General features: G+C 37.7%; 3 protein-coding genes across 3 annotated transcripts; 1 reads left to right on the top strand and 2 right to left on the bottom strand.

Annotated features, from left to right (window-relative positions):
• The first annotated feature begins 649 nt into the window (after positions 1 to 649).
• LOC112147965 (prostate stem cell antigen-like) lies at positions 650 to 2,047 on the top strand. The gene is made up of 3 exons (XM_024274694.2): positions 650 to 755; positions 1,002 to 1,109; positions 1,229 to 2,047. Exons 1-3 carry the CDS (start codon positions 710 to 712, stop codon positions 1,381 to 1,383), a joined length of 309 nt encoding a protein of 102 aa, XP_024130462.1. The 5' UTR covers positions 650 to 709; the 3' UTR covers positions 1,384 to 2,047.
• Positions 2,048 to 5,146: 3,099 nt separating this feature from the next.
• LOC112148681 (prostate stem cell antigen) lies at positions 5,147 to 6,403 on the bottom strand. Its single transcript, XM_024275954.2, has 3 exons — positions 6,025 to 6,403; positions 5,536 to 5,643; positions 5,147 to 5,390 (listed from the first exon to the last, which is right to left on the bottom strand). The coding sequence occupies exons 1-3, from the start codon at positions 6,068 to 6,070 to the stop codon at positions 5,236 to 5,238; spliced, it is 309 nt and encodes a 102-aa protein (XP_024131722.1). The 5' UTR covers positions 6,071 to 6,403; the 3' UTR covers positions 5,147 to 5,235.
• Positions 6,404 to 6,624: 221 nt separating this feature from the next.
• On the bottom strand, positions 6,625 to 7,928 carry LOC118599158 (lymphocyte antigen 6G-like). Its single transcript, XM_036213666.1, has 3 exons — positions 7,772 to 7,928; positions 7,456 to 7,563; positions 6,625 to 7,341 (listed from the first exon to the last, which is right to left on the bottom strand). The coding sequence occupies exons 1-3, from the start codon at positions 7,815 to 7,817 to the stop codon at positions 7,187 to 7,189; spliced, it is 309 nt and encodes a 102-aa protein (XP_036069559.1). The 5' UTR covers positions 7,818 to 7,928; the 3' UTR covers positions 6,625 to 7,186.
• Positions 7,929 to 9,136: the final 1,208 nt, after the last annotated feature.

Consider the following 9,136-nt stretch of genomic DNA (forward strand, 5'->3'; position numbering starts at 1 on the left):
ACAAGTTCTGATTATTTTTTTATTTTTATTTTTTTGCAATTTCTACCTGGGAAAGCACAAGGGTTAAGGGTCTCCCCCCACCAGACTTGGCTACCACAAACATCCATCAAACATCTAATTCTGACTTTCTAGTGCAGTTTTAAAACTCCCATTCAGGTGCAGCAGGAGGTGCATTCACAGGCTGCATGGAATTTCCTCATTTATGTGTTTTCATTAAGAGCTCATGACTATTGCTGCACTGCTGGACCACACCCACCACAAAAGCATCCAACAAGTCACCCACAGCCTTTGCTGTTGTGTGCCCGATATTGCTGCCAAGAATGATTACAGAGTGCATGAAAGAGTTTGAGTTTGATAGTGTGCATGAAAGAGTTTGAGTTTGATAGTGTGCGTGAAAGAGTTTGATAGTGTGTATGAAAGCAAGAATGAATTAAGTCCCTTACGGCCTCTCATAGATAATGATTGTAGCACACACAGATACACACCTTTTCTTACTACATAAACCACATCAAAAAATACCCTTTCAAATTAAGTCTCGCTAACCACACCCACCACGCACCTACGTACACTTGACGTGCATGCGCAAAGATGTGGAATAAATAAATAGCCCTGATTTCAAGAACTAAATCAGACTCAGACGCTACCCACAAAGAGGAGGGGTTTCTTCAAGCTATTTTTTTCCTTAGACTGCAAAAACTTAAAGTTCAACATGATACTTTTTAAACTTTTAATTCTGCTCATAGCTTTGTCAGCAGGTAAGTTTTTGTGCTTTTTTACGTACATTTTAGAGTTGTAAATTTAAATTTTAAGTCACTTTAGAATGCATGTTATTTTATTCTAAAATGGTAAATTAAGCAAAACAATGTACCTTTTTGAAAACTTCATTTGGTTATTTATTTATTTTTTTACATTTTCATCAAAGTTTGCTTGTTGTGTTATAGTTGTAAGCCTGAGTTTGTGTGTGTGTGTTTTTTTAAATACATTCTCTGTTTTTTGTGAAGCACTGGGTCTGAGATGCTACTCATGCACAGCAGCCGACCCCAAATCCTGCACTGACTCCAAAGCCTGTGCCAGCCTTTTCAACCGTTGTTACACAGTCAGAGTGGGCAGTGAGTTACCATTTCTTTCATCGCAGGGAGCCGAGAAATCTAGGCACACACATAAATGAGAAAAAAACTACACGCTGACATTTTTAAGTTGTTTAAAAAATTCTTGTCCCTGCTTGCAGGTTTTGACATGGTTACCAAGGGCTGCCAAACCAGTGCACTGTGTGGGGGTCCCGTGTCCTGCTGTGAAGGGGATCTGTGCAACAGCAGCGCACAACCTGGATCCAGTTTCATCTTGATGGTTCTGACTTCAGCCACGTTCCTACTTTTTCACTAACATTTGAGAGGAAAAGTGTTTTTCATGGAACATATTGAATAACTAAAAGAGAAATAAAGACATTTTCTGTTGAAGCTTTGGTTGTCTGTGTGGCCTTGCAATGGACTGCTGAACCGTCCAACGTGTACCCCGCCTTCACAAAACAGTAGATGGGTAGACTCTAGAAACCCAATGACTCTGAGCACGACTAGAAAGGTTTATAAAATGAATGGATGAAGCATTTTGATGATGAACTTGAAAGTACAGTTATGTATGGATTTCCAGGAAATGTAAAAGATTAGAGATGGAGTCAATGTCGACATTAGTAAAAATAATATTTTTCACATTTACAAAACAATAACCAAGCATTCCCTGAAAAGTCTTGGGTTGGACTTTGTGAATACATTTGATAGAATCTTGGAAAAAAAAGGAATACAACCATTGCAAACAAAAGCATTCGATTATATTGACACGTTATTATGCCGGTATATGCCCAGGTCCCTGAAGATCCTCATCTAAGAGATAAAATGAACTAAGATTACAAACAAAAAACTCAATTATCTTGTTTGGTTCACCGTGTAACTGTTGTAATAAAGTGCTTGATAACAGCTAACGGCTGAGGTTTATCTGATGGGTATCTTAGGTCAAAAGACGAAGGCCTGAGGACAAAAAAAAAAAAAAAAAACTCAGACATTTTCCTTTATTTGCTTCAGGATCAAAGTCAAACTTTCCATTTTCTTTGCATGAAACCCACAGTTTGAATATCAAATTGAACTCTCTGCGCACAAATAAGCCTTTAAAATCACAGGGGTTTCTGTTGCTTTCAAAATAAGACAATTCTGGTACAAGCTATCTGATGTGTTTGCCATTATAAGAGGTTTGGCATCATGTTTTATCACCATTTTCAAAAACCCATAAATCATACTTTTATGTCAAAATATTCTCCTCTACCAGAGGGATGAGAGAAACCTTATGCTATAATAGAAAGTATGCTCTCACCATAAGTGAAATTAAACTGCATCTTTCTGGATGAAAAATTTGATTGAAATCTTCATATTCCACAAAAGGTTTGCAGACGTTTATAGGGGGACGGGTGGATTGAAAAGTTAAGGTTGACTCCTTGTGTTTTCCATAGTGAATGGGGCTTGGGACTGTAAAGCACGTTGGGCCTTAACTGAGGTGCTATATAAGTGTAGCTTCACCTTAACCATTTATTGTGTCCTAAAAATCAAGTAGAATGCTAGTGTATGCATTTCAAAGTAAAAATGATGTAGTTAAGAGTTTATGTTCTCCCCTCAGGACACTACAGCCTCCTCCCACTCTCCAAAGACACGCCTTCATCATTGATTAATTGGCTTTTCTAAAGTGTCCCTAGTGTGAGAGAGTGTGGAAGTGATAGTGTGGCCTGTACTGGATTGACGACCTGTCCCGGGTGTACCTCTGTCACAGAACAGTAGCCGAAACAGGCTCTGGCAACCCTGTGACCCCAAAAAGAATAAGGCTGGTTAAGAAAATGGATAGATGGAAATTTATCAAATCTACCCATCACATTGGAGTAAACAAAGAAACCCTTGTGGAAGCTTGAAATTCAATTTTTTGCTAAGAAAAGTAAAACTAGAAAAGTGGCATTACCTGCGATAATGTTAGTGTGAATGCTTTTTGCTGAAAGAAGATGCTGAAGATGCTGAAGTTTTTTCCTGAAAATTGTGACACAATTTACTTAAACTGCTGAATGGATTTGCTAAAAAATACAAAATCTGCCCAGCAAACATTTCAATGTGGGCCCTACATGGTTTACCTTCAGGCTGAATTGGTGGGCCCCAGGTGGGTTCCATGTTGGCTCCACCTGTGTTTGCCCACACTGGCTTGAGTGGACACTCAGTAATCTGGTTCGCTGGGCAGCGGAGCTCGCTAACTCGCTACACCGTCCGCCAGGCAGCTTGTTAGCTCGCTATGCTGTCCAGCGGGCGGCTCGTTAGTGTTGGGACCCAGACCAAAACAAAAAAAAAAGTTTAATTTTAAATAAATTCTCTTCACTCAATTGCATAATTTACTAAATCAGTAAAATCCTTTGGAAATAAAGCAATCTAGTTTTAGGACAAACCACTGTGCTTAAAGGGCCTTTAAAAATTTTGAATAGTCTAAAATGATTTTGGACAGACAGAAACTTTCTGTTGTAGTGCTACTTAGTGATATAGTTTATCACCAGATTTTACTAGACAGACTGAGGAGTCTGGTGGGCCTCAAGAACTGTTCTGAAGTGGTTTTACTCGCGTGTCCCAGTGCGACACTGAAGTCAGTGTGAATACCTGCTTCTCAATAACCCATGATAAAAGTAGTGGGGTTCCCCAAAGGTCAATTTTAGGCCCAAAAATGTTCCATTTATATATGCTGTCTCATGTGGATGTCATCCAGGAGCATTGTGTTGACTTCTACCGATATGCAGATGATTTACAGCTTTACATCTCCATTTCTCCTGGTGACCTTCAACATATTAATACTCTTTTAAATCATATTTTAAACATAAAGTCATGAATGGCAGAGAACTCAACCAGGACAAAACAGAAGTTTTGAAGGACCTGTTCCATGATTTTCTTAAGCCTTTCAGAATAAACTATGTCCATATCTATGATCATATATTACCTTTGGTACAATAAAGAGCAAATTGTTTATGAAATATGGGTTATTTTTGTAAACTCTTACCCAAAAATAAGACACCTTGATCTCTGAGGCACCACGTTTCGCTCCTTGTGGAAGTTGCCCATTCTTCATAGATGCGGCCTCGACAGCACGTCTCTGTTTGGCCCACAAAACTTTTGCAATGATTGAGGTTCCTATTGCGTATCTCCCTTTAGGAGCCCAGTTATTATTACAGACGGCCGTCTGGAGTAACAAACACCTGTTAGACCCGGTGGATACTGAAGATGGGACATAATAGGAGTATACAAGGTATTGTGTGTTTAAAATGAAAGTGTTTTACTGAGCGCTGTTAACTCCATGGAGAAATTAGGTGTTTGTGTTTGCTCTGAGGCGGTTCTGGCAGCGAAGACTTCTCTAGAAAGGGGTTGTTGTCACTTTGTAACATTAGCTCGTGAGAACCTGCTCGGGCTGGTCCTCAGAGTGCAGGTATTTCGAGGAATTCTCAGGAAGGCGTGAATGGATCAAAAATATTGCTTGTAGTGAGAACATTATAATGCTCTTAAAAGCTAAAAAAGTTGAATTTGCAAAGTATATGCCCTTAATCATTGACCCTAAAGACAAGAGGGAGTCGTTTTCACCAAACCTTTAGAGTTTTAAACCTTCTCATTGTGTGAGAAACGTTAGACTGAACTGAATTTCCTTCTACATCTCAGACATGTCGTTAAGACATTTGTCTTTTAGCTTTTTAAAAAATATGCCTGCTTGTTGCTCTTTCTTGCAAGCGCAGAGGTGTTGAGGCAAACAATTGGTTTTAGTCAATTAGATTTCACTTATGTCCTACTCTCTGGTTTGCCAAAAACCTCTTCTTCAGTCTTACAATGACTTCAGATCTCAATGGCACATGTTTAGATGAGGGTCAGGGGTTAGAGGGTCAATTTTACAAGAGATAAAAATGTAGTTGGATTGGGACATTTTGGAGTCACCGAACAACCTAAGAAGCATCAGACTGTAGGATGAACCCAGAGTGACTGCAGAAAATCCATGCATGCAAAGGGGAACATGCAAACTCATTGTTACATTCTTCAGTGCAAAAAAAAATCCTGTTAAGTTTGGGTAAACCTACAAAGAGATCAAGAGTCAGGGCTTACACAGAAAATGTCTTTATTTCTCTTTTAGTTTTTCAAAAACAATCCATGGAAAACACTTGGAGTCTAAATCTCAAATGTTAGGCTATTAGAGAACAAGTATGAACGCGGCTGAAGTCAGCATCATCAAGAGGAAACTGGAGCCAGGTCGTGCGCTGCTGTTGCACAGATCCCCTTCACAGCAGGATATTGGATCAACACACATCAGACTGGTTTGGCAGCCCTTGGTAACAATGTCAACACCTGCAAGCAAGGACAAGACTTTTGAATTATTTTTTTTAATTTTGTGGAACAATTTTTTAAATATTCCCACATTGTTTCGTTATGTTGTGTGTATTAATTTTTCTGCAGTTGTGTGCACCCTGTGATAAGTGATAAGAAAACTTACCATCCACCTTGAGCGAGTAACAGCGGTTTAAAAGGGCAGGGCAGGCTTCGGTGTCGGTGCAGGATTTGGATTTGACTGCTGTGCATGAGTAGCATCTCAATCCACAGGCTTCACAAAAACAGAAAAAGTGTTCAAAAGAAACCACAAACTCCCAAAGGCTTAGAATTACAACACAGCAATCAAACTTTTAAATGAGTGTAAGAAATGAAGATTTAATCTGAAGTTAAATAAATGTACAAACTCTAACAAATAAAATAGTCAAAATTTTAATTGCCTGTCACAACTGCTAAATAACAAGATTCAGAAATGGCTTTAAGTCCCAATTAGGAACAATTTTGCTCCAATTTAATAGGGAAAATTAAGGTAGCTTTATTTTCCCTATTAAGAAGAAGAAAGCAGCAGATAAATCAAACTATTTATGCACCCTACTGCTTTTTGATGTTAAGCATTTGATAAATAAAAGCTACAAAAAAAAACACAACAACTCACCTGCTGACAAAGTTAAGAACAGAATTAAAAGTTTCAAAAGCATCATGTTGAACTTTAAAGATTAAGCAGTCCAAGGAGAACAACAGTTTGAAGAAATACCCTCTCTTTGTGGACAGCTTCTAAGTTTGCTTTCGTTTCCTGCAAACTGACCTATATAGTGACAAAAGACTCCCCCCACTCATCTAAATAAAAGAGGCCCTGGCGTGCATTCACTGTAAGCACAGCTGACTTATCTTCAGTGTAATTGTTGATGGTCAGAAATTCAGTCAGGTTTAGTTAAAGTGTAATAATGTAAATCCACTGAAAGAAAACTAGTTTAACCAGTAACAGGTGCCACTGCCAGGAAGTCTGATAAAGGGGAAAAACACATTAATTATTAATTTTGCAAATGTTTCATCACACAGGTCAAAACATTGGTTTATAAAAAAGGTAAAAGCAAATAAAAAAAATATTTTTTCTATTTAAAATTTTCAGGAAAAAGTCTAATTAAATCAATAAATATATTTTTTCATAACTTTTAAACTTTTATTACGCATAGTGTAGTATTTTCAAATGAATGTTTTACTAAATGTGAAAATGGAAAATGACTTTAACAGAAATTTGCCTCTGAGTGACAGGCAGGACTTTTGAACAGAAAGTAAGCCTCAACTGATATCCCATCATCCCTTTGTTTACACTCTCTTCTGCCAGTCTACAGCACTTTATGACCCCAAGCTAACATCAACAGTGCATCAAAAATGGTGAACATTATTGGAGATATCCAGTAATGTTTTTAAGCCAGGGGGCCATTCAGAAGAGGAGAATGACGACGTTAATGGATCTATTCGTCTGCAAGTGGAAGCATCAGAAATGAAGAGGAGCAGGAAGACTTTAATAGCACCATTTTAGTCACTGCGTCACAAAAGAGAGCTTTTTTGAACATCAGGATTTCATCTGGAATGCATCACAAATTGAATAAAGACTCAGAAACTCAGTTTTAACCTTAATTTCTTTTATAAATGTCCTCCATATTGTGAAAAAGGCTACAAGAACATGGTAAGAATACAAAAAACACCATTATTCTATTTGTTGGTGTGGGTCTTTAAACAAAAGAATTTCTTTATTTCTTTTTCAATTTTGAAAATATTCTGTAAAAACACTTCAAATTTCCCATTTTAGGCTTTTAGAGGAAAAGTTTGAGAATGGCTGAAGTCAGCATTATTAAGAGGAAGCTGGACCCGAGTTGTGCGCTGCTGTTGCACAAATCCCCTTCACAGCAGGACATCGCACCGTAACACAACGCGCTGGATTGGCAGCCCTTGGTAACCATGTCATAACCTGCAAGCAAGGACAAGATTATTTTGTTTGTATTTTGTCAAACAATTTAAAAATGTTGCCATACGGTTTCTCAGCAGCTATGTGAACCCTGTGATGAGTGAAAGGACAACTTACCCTCCACTCTGAGCGAGAAACAACGGTTGAAAAGGACAGAACAGGCTTTGGTGTCAGTGCAGGATTTGGGTTCGGCTGCTGTGCATGTGTAGCATCTCAATCCACAGGCTTCACAAAAACAAAGGAACGATACGGACATGTAAGAAATGAAGGAAGAAAAGAAAAACTAGTGGAAAAACTCAAACAAATAAAATAGTGTTCAAATGTATAAAGTTTTGCTTAAACTGCTGTTGCAGCCCACTGCTTTAAAACTCTCATGTTAAAGCAAGTCAACATTTGATCAATTAAAGTCACTAAAAAAAGGACAAAAACTTACCTGCCGAGAAAGTTAAGAACAGAATCAGAGGTTGAAAAAGTTTCATGTTGATGTTAAAACGTTAAGCAGTCCAAGGAGGACAGCAGTTTGATCAAACTCCTTCTCTTTGTGGGCAGCTTCCAAGTCTGCTTTAAGTTCCTGAAAACTGACCCATTGCAACAAACACTTCCGCACTACGTGACCTAAATAAAAGTGGCCCTAAAGTGAACTCACTGAAAAAGCTCAGCTGACCGATCCTCTTTGTATTTGAGTACTACAATACATTGCTGGAGCAAAATAGAAGTAACACTAAGGCAACATGGGGAATCATAAACAGAGTGTTAGGAAAGGATCAAACACACAGTCTATTGCCAAGCTATTTTGAAAAAGATGGGATTGAATTAAAGGACACAAAGGATATAGCAGATGGATTTAATGATTTCTTTGTTAGTGTTGGACCAAATCTGGCTAAAAATTTCATAACTAATGAGGATCATGAAGTAGGAAAAAAAATGGAACATAAAGTAAATAGCATGTTTTTAAACGCTGTCACTAAAGAGGAAGTAATGGACTTAGTGAAGAAATCCGTGAGCAAAAGATCTACCGATTGTGATATGCAATTTATCATTTTCATCTGGAACGTTTCCTGACCGGATGAAAACTGCAAAAATAATACCCATTCATAAAAGTGGAAATAAGCACATACTATCTAATTACAGACCAATATCCCTGCTACCACAATTCTCTAAAATATTGGAAAAACTATTTGTTGTCAGACTAGATAAATTCTTAGCCAAAGAGGGTACATTAAACACCAGTCAGTACGGGTTCAGAACAAATCACTCCACAACACTGGCACTAATGGAGTTAACAGAAGAAATATCCACAGCCATTGACCAAAAAAAGCACCTCATTAGCATTTTCATTGACCTTAAAAAAGCATTTGACACCATAAACCACAAACTATTACTGGAAAAAATGAATAAATATGGCATCAGAGGAGTCACCCTGCAATTGATCACCAGCTACCTATCAAAAAGAAAACAATTTGTACAAATAAATGACATGAAATCCACATTAAGTTCAATAACATGCGGGGTACCCCAAGGTTCAGTCTTGGGCCCCAAACTCTTTAACATCTATATAAATGACATCACCAGTGCATCCAAATTCTTAAAATGTATTTTATTTGCTGATGACACTACGTTTTATTATGTGGGTGACGACATAAAACAAATGACGGCGTTAATCCAAAGGGAGCTGGAAACAATAAAAAAATGGTTAGATACAAATAAACTATCAATAAATTGTGAAAAAACAAATCTGATGATATTTAGCAACCATAAGATAAATACTAACATCTCAATAGAAATTGAAGGTTCTCAA

Source organism: Oryzias melastigma, linkage group LG9, assembly GCF_002922805.2.
Source record: "Oryzias melastigma strain HK-1 linkage group LG9, ASM292280v2, whole genome shotgun sequence".
Taxonomy (NCBI): domain Eukaryota; kingdom Metazoa; phylum Chordata; class Actinopteri; order Beloniformes; family Adrianichthyidae; genus Oryzias; species Oryzias melastigma.

Bases quoted from the DNA above. Each gene is read 5' to 3' on its own strand.
- LOC112147965 (XM_024274694.2), top strand. From the start codon at position 710: ATGATACTTTTTAAACTTTTAATTCTGCTCATAGCTTTGTCAGCAG. The intron at 756-1,001 runs GTAAGTTTTTGT...TTTTTTGTGAAG, and splicing joins GCTCATAGCTTTGTCAGCAG to CACTGGGTCTGAGATGCTAC. The intron at 1,110-1,228 runs GTGAGTTACCAT...CCCTGCTTGCAG, and splicing joins TTACACAGTCAGAGTGGGCA to GTTTTGACATGGTTACCAAG.
- LOC112148681 (XM_024275954.2), bottom strand. From the start codon at position 6,070: ATGATGCTTTTGAAACTTTTAATTCTGTTCTTAACTTTGTCAGCAG. The intron at 5,644-6,024 runs GTGAGTTGTTGT...GTTTTTGTGAAG, and splicing joins GTTCTTAACTTTGTCAGCAG to CCTGTGGATTGAGATGCTAC. The intron at 5,391-5,535 runs GTAAGTTTTCTT...CCTTGCTTGCAG, and splicing joins TTACTCGCTCAAGGTGGATG to GTGTTGACATTGTTACCAAG.
- LOC118599158 (XM_036213666.1), bottom strand. From the start codon at position 7,817: ATGAAACTTTTTCAACCTCTGATTCTGTTCTTAACTTTCTCGGCAG. The intron at 7,564-7,771 runs GTAAGTTTTTGT...GTTTTTGTGAAG, and splicing joins GTTCTTAACTTTCTCGGCAG to CCTGTGGATTGAGATGCTAC. The intron at 7,342-7,455 runs GTAAGTTGTCCT...CCTTGCTTGCAG, and splicing joins TTTCTCGCTCAGAGTGGAGG to GTTATGACATGGTTACCAAG.